Source organism: Asterias amurensis, chromosome 10 (genome assembly GCF_032118995.1).
Source record: "Asterias amurensis chromosome 10, ASM3211899v1".
NCBI classification, from domain to species: domain Eukaryota; kingdom Metazoa; phylum Echinodermata; class Asteroidea; order Forcipulatida; family Asteriidae; genus Asterias; species Asterias amurensis.
In genome coordinates this window covers 7,452,888-7,474,734 of record NC_092657.1, presented here as the reverse complement: position 1 = coordinate 7,474,734, position 21,847 = coordinate 7,452,888, and the positions used below count along the sequence as shown (strand labels likewise).

Below are 21,847 nucleotides of genomic sequence, written 5' to 3'. Positions count from 1 at the left end.
GTGTTGAAACATGGGAATGACACGTAAGCATGCACCTGTGTTTATAAGACAGTTTCTTCATTCCCATTGGTCGAGAGCAACGGCCAGGACAGTTGTGCCACATCACGCGATACACGCGACGCGCACAGCATTCCCTTATAAGGAGTTGTTTACCCGAGGGCGGCGGAGGGCCTTACCATTTTATAGCTGGAGGGGTGTTGTGTTGAAAGAAATCATTGAACAATTATAATTTTTACATGTATTTTACTTTTTGACCAAAAGTGTTGATGTTTTTTGACCCAAAAGGTGTTTATAAATGGGAATCAAAGTGTGTTGAATCGGTTTTCAACTAGTGGTTTAAACCCTCCGAGGCCTGGTTCTTGATAATTGACCTCGACTTCGTCTCGGTAAAATTATCAAGAACCAGGCTTCAATTGGTTGAAACCACTAGTTGAAAACCTCTTCACCACACATTGATTTCCTTACTTCTTTTCACCTGTCCCTCTTTAGGGGCTCCGTACCAAAACTCTAACCTGTGGTTTGTGGCAACAACCATCAGGAGGGTTTAATGATTGCAAGCAAACTACTTTTGGCTTTGCTAACTCTAGGCTACTGACTACATACATAGTTATATGGTTCGTTTAAGGTCCGGTCACACAGACCTTGATAACGACAACGACAACGAGAATGTAACAATGCACGCCCTTGATTAATTGATTGACGTGGGCGTATTCTGCATGTAGAATTTCAACCAATAAAATGCATTCTCTTTGCATAGTGATTGTTACAGTTATTGCGGCAATGTGACTTTGCCTTTACTGTCCATGTAAAACCGCTAGCCCGCTAACATGTGCACGAGTTTGGTTCGTCCAAACTTACGTATGCCACAGCAGCCTGGGACCCACACTGTAAAAAAAACTGTCAAGCCCTGGAAATAATTCAAAGACAAGCAGCTCACTTCACCACAAATAATTACAACAGAACTCTGGTGCAGCCACCAGTATACTCAAAGACCTTGGCTGGAAATCGCTAGAATCTAGAAGGAAAACTAGAAGACTCTAGCCATGTTCTACAAACTTGTCAGTCAACAAATTTAGTTGAAGACTTTGCAGAACATTCTACTCGACCCTCCAGAAAACACAATCTCTGATTTCGTCAAATTCAAAATCTACGGCAATTAGTTTTTTTCCGGCCACCATCAAGGACAGGAATGCCTTAACCCTGGTACCATAATTTCCAGCAACTCATTAGAAAGATCTTCAAATTAGACACTCCGTATAACTCCTGATGGCTACAAACTCCATCATGCTCCTAGAAAAGTTGGAGTACGTGGTCTGAAAAATGGTTTAAAAACTCATTGCCTCGATCTACCATATTCCAAAACATTTGAATCAATGGGCTTGCAAGTCAGCAATGGCATCCAATCTGTGCGTCTTGTTGTCATCTATCACCCGCCACCAAGCAGAAGAAACCGATTCACCACCTCCGATTTTTTCGAGGAATTAAGTAGCATGATTAACACCATCACCCTGCTCAACTCTTCAAATCTGCTCAATGTTGGTGATTTTAATTTTCACATGGACAAACCTGAAAACCCAGAACTCAAGCATTTCTCAAATCTCCTAAGGGCCGCCGACCTTCTTCAACATGTGCGGGAGCCGACACACGAGGCTGGAGATATCCTTGATTTAGTTATTACCAGATCCACAGACACCTTTTAAAGTGATGTCGCTCATATAGTATCTGATCATTCAGCCATTCATTTTAAACTACAGCTACTGAAACCACCACCCACTCGGAAAACTGTTTCTAGTCGAAACCTCAAGAAAATAAACTCCTCTGTGGTATGCGATGAGCTTCATTTACTAGATCTAGCTTCATCACTTCCAGCTGATGTACAAAGATGATGCCATCAATACGTAAAACGCTACGCTGCAGAACATTCTGGATAGACTTGCTCCGGTCAAGACACTCGTTGTGACCATTCAACCTTTGACTCCTTGATACAGTGATGGGATACGAGCCTTGAAATGGCGGAGGAGAAAATTCGAGCGGAGATACCGGCAACAACGTCAGCTTGTTTCTTCGGCTGTTCATAATAGTATGAACCTGATTATCACTCTTCAAAAATAAGAGACACATCTGGTGATCAAAAGAAATTGTTCAAAATAGTCAATAGGCACAAACGCATCGTTACTCTCAAGTGGCTCCATTTCAGACCTAGCTACTCGTTTCTCTGACTTTTTTGGTGACAAAATTCAACAGATTCGCTTGAGTTTGGGCAAAAAAGTTACACATAGCCGCACCCACACGCTGACAGCACCTGTTTATTGTCAATTAGCAACATTTGAGCATGCTACCGATGATGAGATTAACGGGCTTATTAGATCATCTCCAGTGAAGTCTTGTGAACTCGACCCAATTCCAACCTGGCTCTTGCAGGACTGTTTATCTGAGTTGTCTCCAGTGTTGACAAAAATAGTCAATCTCTCTCTTGACTCTGCAGTGGTACCATTTCAGCTGAAGAGAGCACATGTTCGACCTCTATTGAAGAAGCAAGGCCTTGACACGGACGTACTAAAAAACTACAGACCTGTGTCGAACTTGTCATACTTATCCAAGCTCATGGAGCGGGTTGTTGCGGCAAGACTTGCAGAGCACATGTCACAGTCATAACCTTCATAACACTTACCAGTCTGCTTACAAAGCCCATCACAGTGTTGAGACAGTACTTGTGCATATTCAGAATGACATCCTGCTCTCGATGGATAACCAACAACTTGTCATCCTGGTCATGCTAGATCTCTCAGCCGCGTTTGACCATGGTGTGCTTCTCCAAAGGCTGTCACATTTAATCATTGGGTAACCCCCTCCATCTCTAGCAGGTGTGATTTCAATATTAACCAAAAGCCACGTTAATTTTTTTTAGTAGAAAGCAAAACATTACGGCTTGATCTGGACAGCCCTATCAGAGGATTTACTTTTACCTTATTTTACACATGATTTAATAAAGTCTGCCAATCGATTGAAATCGCTCAGATCTTCATATCATCAGAGTCCATGTACATTGTATAATACATTTTATATTTATTCATAAATACCTCAGACAGTTTCGCTATTCCTATTGGTGGAGAGCGCGTCACGTGGGGGTGTTTAAACCTTTGATAATGAACAGTGTTTATATCCGGTTGTGGGCGGATACTCCGCGCTAGTCTTGGTGAAAGACGTTTCTTGTTATTGGCGATGCAGGCGCTGTCGGTGAGTTGGCCGCGTAGTTTGTGAAGGAAAACCAGAAAGTAGTGCACCAAGACGATACGCGCATGCGCACGAACGGAACCGGAACACTGTCGGAAATAGGCATGCAACACACGGATGTCGTACATGTAACATGTAACATGTACATGTACCATGGAGGTAGAAACATACCAAATTGCCGTGTGACAAAGGCCCTCATCACACGGCAATTCGACCCTACCGGTTTTTAAACGGCCGTGAAGGAATTCGTTGTTACCATTTTATTCCCTTATGTACAATATGTCTGTAGCTATACTTTGTTAGCAACAACAATAAAAACACATTATGGCATGCATGATAAATCATAATGGCCTGGCCCCGTTCACCCGGGATATTGAATATTCGTGCCAACTACATGTACCAATTTTGCTATTGTCACGCCGATTTCACCAAACTCACAGTAGAGGCCTCCATCAAACGAAAGATATTCAAGAAACCAAATCGTAAGATCTTCATTTATGCCAAAGCCCATCACAGCAACATTTCAAAGGATCTAAATGAACTGAATAGCCGGCTGACTGGTGATGTTTATGAAACTCCAATGTCGATGAAACCAGTCTAACTTTACTGGTACAATGTTCACAATGGACAAAAATATCCCCCATAAGGTAAGCTCATCTAAGTCCAGCCTATCAGGAAAAAAAAACGCAGATTGTACAATCGGGCTGCCAAACGGGTGATTTTTACTTATGGGATGAGTTTAAAGAGACGGAAGGTTGACAAAGAACTACATTGTACATCGAGATTATGTCCATAATATTGGTACAAGCCTTTAGAGTGAAAACACCAAACCTTTTTGGAATGTGTGAAAGCGATTTGAAGGAAAGTATTTGGAGTTTCCCCTTTCAATGGGAAAGATTGTGTCGGGTGCTAAAGACAAAGCTGAGGCACTAAACCAACAATTTAACTCAGTTTTCACCAAAGAAGATCTAGTGTATCATCACTCCCTTATATTGGCACTAGCAAAATCCCTAGCATGCCAGACATTGATCACATTACAACTTCTGGGGTAGAAAAATTACTGAAAAATCTTCAAGCCCACAAAGCAGCCGGACCAGACGATATTCCTGCTCGTGTTTTGAAAGAGTGTGCATTAAGTGTTGCTCCTATCTTACAAAAAATTTATCAGAAGTCATTAAACACTGGCATTCTACCAAAGGACTGGCTTTCTGCCAAGGTTACACCAATATAAGTAGCTTGTAAGCAGCTAGAACATATTCTACACATTAATATCAAAAGTCATCTAGATAGATTCTCACTTTTATGTGACAGGCAGCATGGATTTAGAAGTGGACGATCCTGCGAAACCCGAATTGCTGGACTTGTCAATGAACTGGCCCAGATACTTGACGCAAGGAAACAAGTTGACCTCTGTATAATGGAGTTTTGTAAGACCTTTGATATGGTTAAACTCCAACTTTTACTAGCTAAACTAGACCATCTGGGAATAAGGGGCTCCACTAGAGATTGGATTGAAGGCCTCCTTGTTGACCGACAACAAAAGGTACATGTAGTGATTGATGGGCAATCTTCATCTAGCTCTCCGGTCATCTCCGGTGTCCCATAGGGCATCGTGTTGGGTCCAGTCGTTTTTTTGACTTAAATATTAATGATCTTCCAATTCATGTAACCTTTAGTGTGAGCTTGTTTGCAGAAAACCTAATTCTCTATCGTGAAATTGACTCTCCAGGTGATTTCAATGGCCTCCGATATTGATTTATTGTCAGTGTGGGAGTCTCTGTGGCAGATGATATTTCACATCTCTGAATGCTATATCATGCGAAAGACTCATAAAAAGAAATTCCATCAACACCAGTATCAATGGGAACCGTCCCTCTACAAGAAGTAAAACATCATCCTTACCTTAGTATTGGGGTTGTCAAATAATCTCACCTGGACCAAACACATAAACCAAACAATCTCAAGTTTACACAAAGTACTTGGACTGCTCAAAAAATAATTCTGGAACTGTACCGAAGCCACTGAAGAAAAAGCTTATAAAACTCTTGTTCGGCCAAAGCTAGAATACGTCCCCCTGTAGTGCTATTTGGGATACTCATCAACAAGTACACTGTATACTCAACCTCAAAAAAGTTCAACGAAGAGCAGCGATATTTGTCATTTAGCATGTATTGCAAGATCAGTAGGGTAATGGAAATGCTACAGGACCTCAAATGGGATACACTTCAAAGACACCGCACCATAGCTAGACTTACTACACTTTACAAAGAAACTCCTACCATAAAACTCCAACCAACATTAGTTATCTTCCTTGCAACTGGTCAAAATAAAACTCTAAATTATAAAACCATCTCATCAAACAAAGACTGCTGCCGATGCCCGTTCAGTATCCCAGAACTATATCAATCTGGAACTTACTCCCGCCACAAGTTCAATCAGCCCCTGGCGCCAATAATTTTAAGTCCCTCCTAGAAAATATAATTTTAATTAAAGTGGGAGCATGCATGTCTGCACATTTAAATAGCCCAGTGGCGATGGTTCGTGCAGTAAGACAAGACAAGACAAACTGCTACCAACTTAGTATTAATCTTAGGCAAGATTCATATCCAAAGACGTTACAGGGGTTACCCAAACACATCGAACAACCCATCCTACATGTATTAAAGAAGAACTACTTGCCTTAACGTAACCCTCCTCCCTCGCCAGCGAGAGGAGAGTTACCTTATTGCAACTTTGTTAGGACGATTTACTCGTCCTAATTCGAGATTAGGGGTAAGGGGTCATGTAAAAATGGCTTCAGGGTGTAACGACCCTGCCCCTACCTGACTTGCCAGGAACCTGAGTTGGGGTAGCACCTTGGGCAAGTGTTAGTAACCTCATTGCCTCCCGTACCAGGGTAACGGTTGGTCTGCACGGCAGCAGGTGCAGATGTCGATTGCCGCAGGTGGATGAACATTCTAGGTCATTGGCTGGGGTACCTGTCCTCGTTAGTTGGACATCGCCAAGTTAACTGGCACTGCACTGTGGAAAGACATGGAGCTCTACCACAGTATTTTGCTCCGAGAAAATCTGAGAAATGAAATGACTTGTAACCAAATTTGTCCCGTTATGACGTCTGATAGGGTGACCCCTAGGCTTGACGATGTTCAAATTCTACTAGGGAAGAGCTGGACGTTATCACGAATAGTGCTACTGATAATGATGTTAGTGAGCTAAAGTCTCCGGAACGCTTGCTGATTGACACCAGCGGTACGAAAGTCGATAAGCGACGGCTGTATGACACTTATACAAGACTGGAATGTGCGAACTATGTCACAAGAAAAGCTACCTATTCTCACACGCGAATAAAAGCGATTGTCTATTGGGATCGTGGGTATCTCATAAATGCGTTTTGTGGGAAAGGGACATGTTGCAACTGATGACGGCTATGTTGTGTACTTCTCTGGCGATCAAAAGAGGCGGATGCATGGTGTAGCATTGATTCTATCGAGAGAATAGGGTACAACCCGGTAAACGAAAGACTGATCTCTATCCGACTGCAAGGTAATCTGGTCAATATCACAGTAATACAAGCGTATGCACCAACATCGGCGGCAAACGAAGCAACTACTGAACAATTTTATAATCAATTACAAGATCTGCTGAGCAAAACTCTAAATAAAGATGTCACAATAGCCATTGGCGATTTCAATGCTAAGGTTGGTAAAAACAGTGCGGTATGAGGCATCGTCGGACCGCATGGACTTGGAGAACAAAATGAAGCTGGTCTAAAGTTTGTGGACTTCTGCATTTCAAATGAACTTGTTATAACAAATACAATGTTCAAGCAACATCCTCGTCGACTATACACATGGACAGCCCCAAATGGCAAAACTAAAAATCAGATTGATTACATCCTCATTCATAAACGATGGAGATCCAGTATCAGTCTCACTAAAACCTACCCTGGTGCAGACTGTGGAAGCGACCACCAACTGCTTGTTGCAAAACTGAAAATCAGGCTGAAAGTAACAAAACAACAACAAACTGTCACCCGTTTTGATCTGAGCTCTATACCTGACAGATTTGGGGTGGGGACAAACAACAGATTTCATGCATTAATGGATCAGGAAGAGAAGATGTCAGCCGATAATATCTGGAATGAGATGAAAACTGTCATTTTAGAATCAACAAAGCGCTAAATATCAAAGAGAAAGCAGAATACATCAGCTCAGTGGGTCTCAACACAAACACAAGCGTCGCGAACTGAAAGCAAAAGGTAAAGACCCAGTCAATGACAAAAAGACAAGGAGAGCTTTGACGAAGGAGATCGACAGGCAGCTTAGACAAGATAATACCAAATTCTGCAACGATCAATGCGTGAAGTTACCAAAACCGATCGAAAGATGTTTATGCTGTTGTAAAGAAACTAACCAACAAAACCACAAACCATCTGAATGTTGTCAAAGCAGTAGATGGTTCAGCTCTGACAGAAGCTGACGAGATTAAAGCTCGCTGGCACGAGTATTGCGAGTCACTATATAAGAGAAAGGAACCTGCAAACACAAAAACAGTGCATGACCCGTACGACGATGAACCAAATATATTGATAGCTGAAGTCGAAAAAGCTGTCAATAAAATGAAGAGTGGGAAATCACCTGGTTTCGATAACATTCCTGCAGAGTTAATCAAAGAAACTGGAGAAATGGGCATTCAAGTGCTTCATAAGCTGTGCAATCGTATGATCTACGAAAAAGTGGCCAGAAGACTGTACTAAAGCAGTTTTTATCATCTTACCGAAGAAGGCTGACACTCGTGAATGTCAAAACAATAGAACAATATCCCTTATTTCACATGCAAGTAAAGTTCTGCTTCACATAATAATGGAGAGACTCGATACTTCGGGAGAGAAATTCCAAACAACCAGGCCGGGTTTAGGAAGGGATGAGGATGCCATGATATGTTTGCAAACATCCGATGGATCATTGAGAAATGCGGCGAAAACAAACAGCCACTCTACATTGTGTTTCATTGATTATGCTAAAGCTTTCGATTCTGTGATGCATGAGCGGATGTGGTTGGTACTGGAAGAGATGGGCTTTCCGACACATATGATTGTGGCAACTCAGAATGGTTTGATATTGGGCAGGGAGTCCGCCAAGGCTGCATTGCGTCTCTGCATTTGTTTAACATCTACGATGAGCGCGTGACGCGCATTCCCTTGGAAGGCTTTGTTGGTGGCATAAAGATTGGTGGTCAAGTGGTGAACAATATCCGGTATGCTACTGGCATTATCTCAAGCTGAATTACAAGATCTGATTGAGCGCATAAGGATTGCTAGTGAAGATGCGGGTCTACTTCTTAAAGGAACACGTTGCCTTGGATCGGACGAGTTGGTATATAAAAAGCGTTTGAAACCGTTTGTTATGGAATGTATATGGTTAGAAAGATGTTTTAAAAGTAGAATATAATGATCCACACAAGTATCACTCAAAGTTGCACGGTTTTCTTTTTACGTCGCGAACTATCACGGTCGGCCATTTATGGGAGTCAAAATTTTGACTCCCATAAATGGCCGACCGTGTTATTAGACGAGGTAAAAAAGAAAACCACGCAATTTCGAGGCATATTTGTGTAGATCATTGTATTCTACTTTTACATCATCTTTCTAACCATATGCATTTTATAACAAACGGTCACAAAACGCTTTTCAAAGACCAACTCGACCGATCCAAGGCAACGTGTTCCTTTAACACGAAGAAAACCAAGATCATGGCTTGCTTTAATGGTGGTGAGCTGGCACTGATAACAGCATGAGGTCAAGCGATTGACGTTGTTCAATATTTTAACTTCTTGGGCAGCTATATCACAAACAAAGGTGGTAGTGTGAAGGAGGTGAGACGTAGCTTAGCAATGGCCAGACAAGCTGTCACAGACCTGTCAAAAATTTGGAAATCACACGACATAGCTGGACAGGGACGCGTGGAAGGAATTCACTTCTCGGATCACCACGGAACAGCTGACGCCCTAATGGACTAAAGAGGAAGAAGAAGAATTCGAGATAGGAATAATCCTAGTGTTTCGTGAAATTGGCTGCTGGTCTGCGAGCCCACCACTCTGGACTTGTTGGCGGCATGGTAGTAGGACCGCAATGTCATGGTCAATCCCCGGCCACCAACCCACCCGCCAGTCTGCCCGCCACCCCCACCCACCCCTACTCCTAGAACCACTCTTCGTAGTTCCCAGACGCGTGTCCGTATGTTTTGTACACAAAGCACAGATCGGGTATTTTTTCTTTCCAGGACGAACGTGTGCAGATAATTCTCCACGTTTGTCCTGGGAAAAAAACTCGCGCACAGTCCGGGATAATCGGCATTTGTAGCGAAGTGGTCAAACGGAGTTGTTGGGGACGAATTTATCATTTAAAAAAAAAATTGAGATTGCGGAGTGGATTTTCGGTGGCCCACAGGGCCAATGAGAGTTCAAAGGACACACAGAGCCTAATTTTGGCGAGGTAAAAAAGAAAAGAAAAAAAGATTTGCGTTCACAAAATTAAAACTTTGTAAAACATGTAAAAGAAACAGAAAAAAAAGCAGACTCGTTATTGTCGTGAGAACGTCTATGAGGTTGCGAAATGAAACCTGCCCCTAGCCAGGACGCTTAACCAAGTCCACGCAAGCACAGCACGGACGGTGACAAGGAGGTGCGGGAATATGGGACGGGGAAAGGGAAGGGGCACACGATGGGACAGGGATGGAGGAGGAAGGGCAAAATGATCAATGGGAAAATAAACAGGCGAGGAAGTTATACAGAGAAAGGAAAAAAGGAAAAGGGACTTGAAAACGGTACAGGACCGGAAAATAATAAACTGCTCCTGGGAACAAACAGAAACGGGCATAAACAGGACTGGAAAAAACCCACTAGCGAAACCCGCGCGAAAATAGAAAACAAAGATGGGACCGACAAATTAAACGAAGCGGGAAAAAAGACGGAGTGTTCAATTTATAATTTCACAAGGCACTATAAAAGGTTCGCCAGCAAATGGAAATGGAAAATATGGATTGAAGATCGACAAATAATGAGAAACGGGAAAAAAGACGGATAACTTTCCGTATGGCGCCACCACTTTTTCACTCATTTTTACAAAAAGGGATATCTCATTGAGGTAAATTAGATACTATATTATATCATATTGAATGAAAAAGTGGTGGCGCCATACGGAAACTTTTCCAAAAAGACGGGCAAGCGCGTAGCATAAACGATTTCACTTACCACCGCCCCCACCCCCCCCATCCCCGCTACGCTAGCGGCATCCCGCTGGCGCTAGTTCCTTATAATTATTTTTAATCGAATGAAAAAGGTGTGGCGCCATATGAAACTCTTCTGAAAAAATCGTCCGTCGAGTTCAGTCGTCCGAACTGTCGAGTTGTCTCAACCGTCGAGTTGTCCGAACGGACGGTCGAGTTGTCCAAGGACGAGTTGTCTGCTGAACTCCTCCAATCCAGTCCTGTAAGTAACACTAAACACTACTGGCGCTAGTTCCTTATAATTATTTTTAATCGAATGAAAAAGGTGTGGCGCCATATGAAACTCTTCTGAAAAAATCGTCCGTCGAGTTCAGTCGTCCGAACTGTCGAGTTGTCTCAACCGTCGAGTTGTCCGAACGGACGGTCGAGTTGTCCAAGGACGAGTTGTCTGCTGAACTCCTCCAATCCAGTCCTGTAAGTAACACTAAACACTACATAAACGTGATAAACATGGTGTAAATAAATGAATAATCCTACCTTTTCTACCTATGATACTAAAACAATTGGCTATTGTTTTATGTAACGTGTGGTACGATACGAATTACGAATTACTCGCCAGATCTCGTCGTCGGTCAAAGCGCTATCTCTTTATTATGTTTTTATCGCTGGACTCTATTTTTAACGCCACTATAAAGTAGTCTTGTTTCAAGTCCTTCCTTTTTAGTATAATGTGGCACCATCCAGTGGAGCTCTCTCAAGCTCCGCGTACACTGCCTGGTGCTTTCAATTCGGTGCGCCCTCTGTTAATAGAATTGAGCCATTTTTGTATTTTTGGCAAATACCACAATAGAGGGTCTGAAAACCTAGACTAGGAACCAAAGACCTTTTCGCAAATACTGGGGCGCGCGCGTAAAGCTTGGAATTAGATGCATTGTGGTCTAGCTGGTAGCAAAATTTGATTCATATATATCCCACAATGCACCTCATTCAACAGTCTGCGCTTGCGCATTGGTATTTGCGATAAGGTCTAAGAAGAACTGAGACGTGAAAATTCGCGCCCTCAATGGGTGAGAATTTACATGATTTTTTTCCCCCGTAGATATAGAACGCCAAAAAGGCACAAGCTCAGATCGAAACATTGACTATTATTTTACATTGATCGACGCAGTTATTGCTAACACCTCTCTTGCTAAACCCCTAGGAAAACAAAACCTGGAAATCAACCCTGATTTGTTGATTTAAAAGTGACTACTTTGTGTGGACGCTTGTTTAAACTTTTGAGAGGCTTTTTGGGTACAGGCTTAGTTTGCATAAGGTTTGTCGAGATCGAAAAAAGCCTCTCCATAATGACGACGCATCTTTTTTGACAGCACGCTCTGTGCGTCTCAGAAAGAGTCAACCACAGATCTAGTCAAATATCCATATAATTAAGAAGTCACACTTCCAGGGGGCATGATATAACAATTTTAATAAGGGAATCAATGTGTGGTGAGGTTTTCAACTAGTGGTTTAATCCCAACGAGGCCTGGTTCTTGGTATTTTTACCGAGACGAAGTAATTATAAAGAACCAGCCGTCGATTTCACAAAACTCTTCCTAACTTAAGACTATCTTAGACTTAAGACGAGTCCCAAACCCTGCACTGTAGCATGCAGACTGTAAGATTAATCATAAGTTAGGACGAGTTACTCGTCCTACCTCGAGATAAGACGAGTCCTAACTCTTTGTGAAATCGGCCCCAGGCCTTAGCGGGTTTAAACCACTAGTTTAAAACCGATTCAACACACTTTGAGTCCCATTCATAAATACCTTTACGGTCAAAAACATCATCACTTTTTGGTAAGTAAAATAAATGCAAAAATTATAATTGTTAGATGATTTCTTTCAACACAACACTCCTCCAGCTATGAAATGGTAAAGTCCTCCGCCGCCCTCGGGTACTGTAAACAACTCCTTATAAGGGAGTGCTGTGCGCGTCGCGCGTATCGTATGATGTGGTAGAACTGTTTCAGCCGTTGCTCTCGACCAAAAGGAATGAAGAAACTGTCCCGCTCACAACCGGTTATAAACACTGGTCATTACAAAGGTTTAAACACCCCCACGTGACGCGCTCTCCACCAATAGGAATAGCGAAACTGTCTGAGGTATGAATTGCCATTAATTTTTAAAATGTAATTCTGGAAATGGAAAAAAGATTGTTCACTTCGATGGAAAAACTATCATTCCATTGTTTTCGTCATCCTGTTACCACAAGATGCAAACATGTGACTTCCTCCATGATTCAAAGGTCAACGAAAATCATATCAACCGAGTACATCTTTTTTGTTCATTCGGCGTTCTTTCAAATGCATGATCGTACCGTCCGTACCGTGCGTGTGTGTGTATTCCACGTGTTTTCCTATGATGTAAACTCTCCTCCACGGTAGGCCTGCAGTTGTACAAAATGGCAATGTTAGCTGAGCCAAAACGCCGACAGAAGTTGTCATCTGACCCAAGAAATAACGCTTGGAGTAATGGTAATTATAAATAAAGTTTCGTGTGAATCATTAAATATTAAAATGAAATTTCAACTTCCTTGCCGTCAAAACTCGCCGCCGTCAACTCGCTTCGCTTCGGATACCCGGTCACTTCGATACCTTGCAAACTGGGCACCTGCAAACTCGGCCACGGCCAAAAATGCGTAGGGGGCGACTGTGTTGGGGGAGCGAGGAAAAGTTTCCGTATGGCGCCACCACTTTTTCATTCGCAATAACATAATATAGTATCTAATTTACCTGACTGATGATATAGGCCCTATCCCTTTTTGAAAAAATGAGTGAAAAAGTGGTGGCGCCATACAGAAAGTTTTCCACAGATTTTTTTGTGAGGGGGGAGTTTGTACATGGAGGGTCGATCTTGCTAGGGGGCGACTTTGCAGGGGGCGACTTTGCGGCGGGGGGGGGGGGGGGGGGCGAGATCACTGGTTTCCATTACAAAGTCACCCCCTGACAATGTCGCCCCCTGACAATGTCTCCCCCTAGCAAAGTTGCCCCCTGACAATGTCGCCCCCTGCAAATGTCGCCCCTAGCAAAGTCGCCCCTGCGATAACGTAACCCTCCTGCCGAAAGCCGGAGGGTTACGAAGCTAATGCAATGTGTGCAGGGCGAAATGGTTAAAAACGTACAATTTCGACAGCTAGTCAGCAGATTTGCTCCATTTTTACCACTTTTGAAAATCATGACACAAATTCTAATTCTAGGGCACAATTGCAGAATACCCCTCACCCCCGAGGTACCTTTTTTCTTGCGGAGGCGTGGAGTCGCAGTCACAATGTATTTCCCCGCACGGAGGGACGGAGTCGCGGAGTCGCAGTTGTCCCAGCGTGTTACAATGCGTAGTATCATATCATTGTGATATTTGTGACCGTTTGAGGGCGCTATCAAACTAAATTGTATCACTTCCGGGTGTTTGCTTGTTCATTTCCCACTGGGGTACCGAATGCTGCCATCCCAATTTTTTCGAAGGAAAAGAAAGCCTGAATTCCATCGATATTATATTCTTGCCGCTATACAAATGTTCCCCATTCAAGGATTATTTTAAAAAGGAAAAGAAAGTCCGAATTCTATTTACTTAATATTATTACCGCTATGGAAATGTTCCCCATTCAAGGATTATTTTTAAAAAGGGAAAGAAAGCCCCAATTCCATTTATTGTATATTCTTGCCGCTATTCAAATATCCCCCATTCAAAGATTATTTTAAAAAGGGAAAGAAAGTCTGAATTCCATTTACTTAATATTTATTACCGCTATGGAAATGTTCCCCATTCAAGGATTATTTTTAAAGCCATTGGACCCTTTCGGTACAGAAAAAAACAAAAAAGTTCACAGATTTACAAATAACTTACAGGGTTTACAGAAGGTAGTGGTGAAATACTTCTTTTGAAATATTATTCCATGAAATGCTTTACTTTTTGAGAAAACAGTAAAACAATATCAATTCTCGTTAACGAGAATTACGGATTTATTTTAAACACATGTCATGACACGGCGAAACGCGCGGATACAAGGGTGGGTTTTCCCGTTATTTTCTCCCGACTCCGATGACCGATTAAGCCCAAATTTTCACAGGTTTGTTATTTGATATAGAAGTTGTGATACACGAAGTGTAGGCCTTGGAAAATACTGTTTATCGAAAGGGTTCAATGGCTTTAAAGGGGAAAGAAAGCCCAAATTCCATTTATTTTATATTCTTGCCGCTATGCAAATGTTCCCCATTCAAAGATTATTTTAAAAAGGGAAAGAAAGGTTCCAAATTCCATTTACTTTATATTTATTACCACTATGGAAATGTCAAGGATTATTTTTTTAAAGGGAAAGAAAGCTCGAATTCCATTTATATTATATTCTTGCCGCTATGCAAATGTTCCATTGCCCGCACCACGTCTCCGCGTCTCTGCGACTCTGCGCCTCCACCTTCCCCGACTCTCCAAAAATTATCTTGACCACGTGTAATGCTGCTATGCCCGTCTTTCTAAAAATGCCCTCTATTGGCCATTGCCCACACCACGACTCCGCGACTCCGCACCTCCACCTTCCCAGACTCTCCACAATTATGTACTCTCCATGTAGTGGTATGCCCGTCTTTCTAAAAACGCTCTCTACCGGTCATTACCCACACCACGACTCCGCGCCTCCACTTGGTAAAAAAAAGGTACTTTCGGGCTGCGGGGTATTCTGCAATTACTCCAATTCTAGAAACACGAACTTGATCCTCAATGTCTAATGAATCCTACAATATCACTCAAAACACCATTGAGGAAATAATTTGAAGAAAAAAACTTACCAGATCCCCGAGCGAAAGAGTAAAAAATGGGCCAGGTTGAAAATTCGAATCTGAGGGTGGCAGGCCTCATTTTTATGTTAAAGTTCAGCCCCATCAAGCTTGATCCTGTTATAAAGTTATTAGTAATAGCATTCCAAATATTATTGCAGTATAATTATCATGAAATTTACCAGGAAATAGAAGCGACGTTATATAGCACGGGACGGAAAAAAATAACAATCTTTGGTGTGTGCACCCCATGCCATCACGCACTGAATTAACAGTCGCGGAACCGTCGGGAAATTAGTCCCCCGATCACGACCAGCGCCTTTCGGCAAATCATGCACTGTTAAAAAGCAAAATTCCATTGAAAACCATTAACCAAACAAAACAAACCCTTATGGACGCAATTTCAGCCTAAAACATCATTTTAAAAACTTGTTGACTGAACACGGTGTGTGGGGCGCCATGGTAAATTTCCTGGGGGCCCAAATTTTCTTGAGAGTTCGGAATTCTTATCAACTCCCATAACTAATGATTTTGCTATTAACAGCGTTTACAAAGCTACTAACTATCCAACCATTTTTTTATTGTGTAAGTACGCGAATGTTTACTTTAATTTAACCACTTGACTCTTTCGGTTATTTTTGCTTGGTGCCGAGTTTGTTAGTCAATAAAATGCTGGTGCCTAGTTTGTATGGTGCCGACATTCTTTGTGCCGAGTGGGTGCCGAGTTTGCAAGGTGCCGAGGTTGCTAGGTGCCGAAGTGTCTGGTATTCCTCACTGTGTGTAAACATGGTGTGAACAAAGCTATCGTCTTCCCACAATAGGAATAGTGAAACTGTCTGAGGTATTTATGAATCCATTTTTATATTCATTTATTTGCTCAGATACAAACAAGTTTGGTCATCAGTTGATGGAGAAGATGGGTTGGAAGCAAGGAAAAGGACTTGGAATAAATGAAGATGGCAAGACAAGCCATATTTCTGTATCTCTTAAAAACAATACTTTAGGTAAGTTCTGTTTACCCTTTTTTAAAATTCAAAGAATGTTCCGTGCCCAGCATTGCCCTTTGTCAATTATTGTGTTGTGCCCAGCTCTGTGTCCATTATTGCCCTGTGCCCAAGCATTGCCCTTTGCCTAGCACCTTTTATGCACTGTATATTGTATTAGTCTATGTTTAACATTGCTGAGAATGATTTGTATTTGTTGTCAGGTTTGGGCTGTAGTCAAGAGCGAGGTGATAACTGGATCAGTCATCAGGATGACTTTAATGATTTATTGAACTCACTCAATCAAAATCAACAAGACACTAAGAAGAAGAGTAAACCACAGAGTCTTCAAGAGAAATCTAAGAAAGCCAAGAACAGAGTCCAGTAAGAACATGATATCATTTATACTGTGTACATGTGAACATTCAGTGATGTGATTTCTCTGTTTTAAAACTGGTTAACATCCCTACCCCACCAAATTATTTTTATTTCATTTTTTTGTTATAAATATTTTATAACTAAAGATCAGATTCATAAGAAAAGGAAGATAAACCATTTAAGGAACACCCCAGATTGCAGAGAGTAGGGCGTTCAAAACCAAAGATAACTGTATGTAAGTTTCTGTTTGCAAGCTTTCACGATTTGGGCTCACAGTTGAGGTTTTTTTCAACAGCCTACATCCCTGTACATTGTTATCAATCTGTAGATGTCAGTACTTTCTTTTGAGAAAAATATCCAAAAGAATGCATTCTGGACCAGATTTTATTTTAAAAGACAAATCCAAACTAAAATGTGTTAATATCTCCTTTGCATATCACCATTTGAGCTTTCATTTCTTCAAAAAATTGGCAGTTTAAGAAGGCCTTTCAAAATTGTCGCCATTTCTTTTTTATTTTAAATAAAATTTAAAAAAATTGCAGAAATTTAATTGTGGACAAAAAAGTGTTCAAAAATGCATCAAAAACCTCTTAAGAATAATTAAAACTTGCATGAGTTACACAGGAGATGTTGCTGGTTAATGTGGAGGTACGATTGTGTCAGATTATTTCCCTCCAAAATAAAAAAAATCTACTAAAAATGATGTCCAAAATCCTCCGCTCACTTATTCTGCCTGTTGTGTCTTCGCTAGTGGAGCGCATTTGACGAATTTGCTAATCGAATCGGGAAAAACTTGTGCGCAATAAGCGTTTTGCGCTCTGCCGAATTTTAGCTGAACCTGCTGGGAGAGCAAAATAGTGCGCAATCTGTAAAATCTGGGCAATCTGCACTCTGTTTGTACGGCAGCTCAAGTTGATGATTCTGATAAACTGCGTGCAATCTGAAGATTGTGCAAACATTGTAGATTGCATTTTTTGTACACACGAGCGCGATTTGGCAATGCATTGTCGTAAATTTTTATTTGTTTCCCGGTCTGGCCCTAATGCGTGAGAAAAAAGCTGCTGTGCGTGTGAGCGTGAGACAGAGCCCAAATGCGTGAGTCTCACGCCTAATGCGTTAGACTTGGTAGGTCTGCATATTGTTATTATGATGAACACACACTAGATACGTTTTGCGAAAAACACACTGACTTACTGCCAGATGACGAACAGACGACAGATAGTGACATTTCAACTTACCATGATGTGTCATTTCTCCATACCTATAAACGGTACTTACATTAAATACTTATTCAGCTTTAACTTAGTGGTTCAATAATGGTTTTATGGTATTTGTTTTCAGTCTTTTGATGTGTTTTCTAAAGGTACATGTACATTCAAACATTGTGTTACGTACAATGTACAACAAACGGCAGAGAATAATGAGTCATGGAATGATGTTTGTAATGTGTTGTTTATTTCCACAGCTACAAGAAATTCACAGCAGGGAAAGATCTCTCTACGTATGATGATCATGCAATGAATTGCATTATGGGAGTTAGACAGAGCAGCAATACACCACAAAACCAATCGGTGAGTAGACATGTACATGTGTAGCTTTGGACATGTTGAGTGATATACATGTATGCGTGCCAATGGGTTATGCATGTCTATCTTTTTTTTCTTCATGTTGCTTATTTGAGTCTTATATATTTTACAGTGGCTTACCCTTGCACTTAACATGTGTTTATGATGATTTGTTGTCAGATTGTCTGGCGTCAGGAAAATGATCTGGACAAACTTTAAGAAGAATTGTTTACAATGTTTCACATATCACCTTGATCACAATCACTCCCTAGACTTTGTCTGGACCGTTATATACGAAGGTACTTATTATACCACTGTAACAACTTGTAAAAGTTTATTGGTTCAGAATCAATCACATGACGTGTTACATTGCTACCATATTTTCCTGCGGATAAGACGCATCTTATCCGACTTTGTAGACCCCAAAAACATTGATGCGTCTTTTCTTTTGGTGCGCCTTGTCTGCTGACGATTGATTTTTTTTTATGATCACTGCGTGAAATAAAAAATACCTTCATGTCCAGTTCAAATCAACGATCTTTGTGTGAAGAATCCTTACTCAATAATGCGGTCAAACAAGGCTATATCAAGACACTGAAACCGTATTTTCCAACAATGTTGCAACGTGTTTATTCACACTGATCATGCTTTCATTCCACCAATGCCGCAATGCGTCTAGCTTTCGGTCCAACAGATGTCGGCAGTGTACAAACGTTTTTCTGTGTGGCCGAGTATTCGTTCCGAAAACGATTGACAGTCAATAACTTCATACAAACGTCATTCACCCAACCCCTATTGTGTGGTAAACTTTGAGGGTTTTTATTCTAGAGAACAATGATCTCTGAAGCGTGCTTTAGGCTGAACGTATTTTAAAAGGATGGGGTAATAACTTATTTTTGTATTTGCCTCTTTTTAGACCTTTGTGATAGATGAGTGCTTTGGGAACTTATCTGTCATCTTTGGTAGGACAAGAGTTTTATATTATTGTTACAATAAACGTTCAAATCGTATTAATATTTATTGCCTCTTTTTAGACGTTTGCTTTAAAAAGTATTATGGGAACGTAGCATTATCTTACTAGGATATGATTTGTATTTGTTTGTAAGGCCAAATAAAAGAATACAACACTAGCCAAAAAACACAATTTATTTTATTGCTTCAAAACTTTGGGAAGGAACGGTTGTTAAAATCATGTTTGCCCTTGCATGAAACTTGCCTGTAAAATCAACGATGTCCAAGTTTAGACTCGAAAATCTCTCAAAATGACACAGAAAATTAGGCCAAAAACGCAACCGTTCCGAGGTATGTAAATTTAATCACGCAACACAAAAGCAGATATCACGCCTATAGTCGTTGTTACTGTGCGTGTGACAATAAATACAAGAAACATTGAACGCTAGAGGGCGTTTTGGAACGATGTATTAGCGTGAGGTTAAACGCCCTCTATTGGTAAAAATTACGCGAACCAGCAATAAACGCATTGAGACAAGACTCGACGTGTCTGGGCATGCTTGGGATCCGCACAGTCACGTGGGAATTTTAGGGCATTTCCAGGCAGCGCAAATGCGGGGGCGTAGCACAAACCGTTGGCGAACATTGCTCAATACGGTGCCACCTGTCTCCAACATCTGTTGGGCAATCTCGAGATTGAGCAGCGCAATCCACAGTGTACATGTGCATATTAATGTGCATGCGACATCCCGGCCGGCGAATACATTACTACACACACACGCTAAGTCCGTCTGTCGTTGCAATGTGTCTGTATCAGCAAGGATCCTTGTTGTGGGATGTCGGATGTCCAGGGAGGCATTGTGTTCATGTTGCAAATAAAAATTAACTTCAGACAGTGCGTGGACCATGGTTTCTGCCCGCTGGTTGGGCTGAACTTTATGTTATTTACAATATACAGCGTTGGCTGATTGGATAAAGGTCGGTATATGTATGTTCTCAAAGGCAACAAATTACGTCTTTGTGTCAATGTACCGACACGGGGTGGCGCCAGGTGTTCTTTTGTGCGCGGTTAAAAATGCGCCTTGTGCGGCGGTGCGCCTTGTCTGCTGACGTTTGAATTTTTTTTGGTCATTTTAGCGTCCTGGGCCTTGTCCGCCGAGCGTTTTATCCGCAGGAAAATACGGTAGATGCTCGCTACACACATCACACAGCATGGAGGTGAACATGAGTTTTGTTTATCAGCATTACCTTGATTGTTCCCACTGTTGGTTGATTTTCCAGGGCTTTGTATGCAACAGCCCCGGGTTTGAGGGAACAGTGAATTACAACTGTCTGTTGCTTATTATGTTTGAAAATGACAACAGAACTTCTACTTCTAGAAGAGGAATAATAGTGTTACCATGGTATAAAAAAGAAATTGACCTCAAGGGCAAATGACACCCTCGGGTGTGCAAAACACCTAAATCCCGTCACAGCATGCAACAATTGTATAATGGTAGAATGTACATGTACATGTAGCTTTAATGGTAGAATGTACATGTACATGTAGCTTTATTACAATGAGAAGTAGTTTCACAAAGTTGTCATCTCAACCATAGCAAACAAATACAAACACAACATAACCATCTCAACCATAGCAAACAAATACAAACACAACATAACCATCTCAACCATAGCAAACAAATACAAACACAACATAACCATCTCAACCATAGCAAACAAATACAAACACAACATAACCAATCAAAAATACTAAAACCCAACAACAAAGAGCTGAACAAACGGCTCTTATAGTCAAGATCCAAAGTTGCACTAAAATAACACTTTGTTTGTTGCACTTTTTAGGAGAATGCTTCAGATGATGAAGCATGTAGTGAAGATGGTTCTAGTCGCGTTGGTTTTGGGTTTAGCTCCAGCATCAAACCTGTTGTAAATGTATCTCATCAAGACAATGATTTCGGTGTTGTGACTACTACTAGCACAAATAGCATGCAGGTAAGCACATCTACTATCACTAGCAGTAACTGGTAAGCATATCTACTGTTACTAGCAGTAACTGGTAAACATATCCACTATTACTAGCAGTAACTGGTAAGCATGTCTACTATTACTAGCAGTAACTGGTAAGCATGTCTACTATTACTAGCAGTAACTGGTAAGCATGTCTACTATTACTAGCAGTAACTGGTAAGCATGTCCACTACTACTAGCAGTAACTGGTAAGCATGTCTACTATTACTAGCAGTAACTGGTAAGCATGTCCACTACTACTAGCAGTAACTGGTAAGCATGTCTACTACTACTAGCAGTAACTGGTAAGCATGTCCACTACTACTAGCAGTAACTGGTAAACATATCCACTATTACTAGCAGTAACTGGTAAGCATGTCTACTATTACTAGCAGTAACTGGTAAGCACATCTACTAATATTAGCAGTAACTCTATGCAGTAAAGACATATTATTATTAACAGGTAACGTTCCAAAAGTAATATCTTGCCAAAATGCTGGATTTTGACGACAAAAGTGCAGTCATCATGGTCTTCTTAAGGCTAGAGAGATGTGTGAACTGTGTGTAATTTTGTCCAACACCACCCGCAGAAAGGCAGCCATTCAATCTATCGTAAGCCTGGTTTGTGAGACAAACAAAAATCTGGACTCTGGAATAACACAGTAATCTTTGCTATGAGAGAAGTTAGTC

General features: G+C 41.3%; 2 protein-coding genes across 2 annotated transcripts in view; one reads left to right on the top strand and one right to left on the bottom strand.

The window, feature by feature from the left end:
- The window catches only part of LOC139942581 (transcriptional adapter 3-B-like), a 31,162-nt gene extending 20,013 nt beyond the window's left edge, over positions 1-11,149 (bottom strand). The window contains exon 1 of the mRNA XM_071939438.1: positions 10,998-11,149. The gene's annotated coding sequence lies outside the window, so the exon portion shown is untranslated. The remainder of the gene's footprint in view (positions 1-10,997) is intronic.
- A 1,695-nt stretch (positions 11,150-12,844) lies between these two features.
- Positions 12,845-21,847, top strand: part of LOC139942916 (PIN2/TERF1-interacting telomerase inhibitor 1-like) — a 13,171-nt gene continuing 4,168 nt past the window's right edge. Inside the window, exons 1-5 of the mRNA XM_071939738.1 lie at positions 12,845-12,975; positions 16,152-16,274; positions 16,478-16,637; positions 18,097-18,202; positions 20,993-21,142. Of these exons, the coding sequence (XP_071795839.1) occupies positions 12,903-12,975; positions 16,152-16,274; positions 16,478-16,637; positions 18,097-18,202; positions 20,993-21,142 (612 nt within the window). The 5' untranslated portion in view covers positions 12,845-12,902. The remainder of the gene's footprint in view (positions 12,976-16,151; positions 16,275-16,477; positions 16,638-18,096; positions 18,203-20,992; positions 21,143-21,847) is intronic.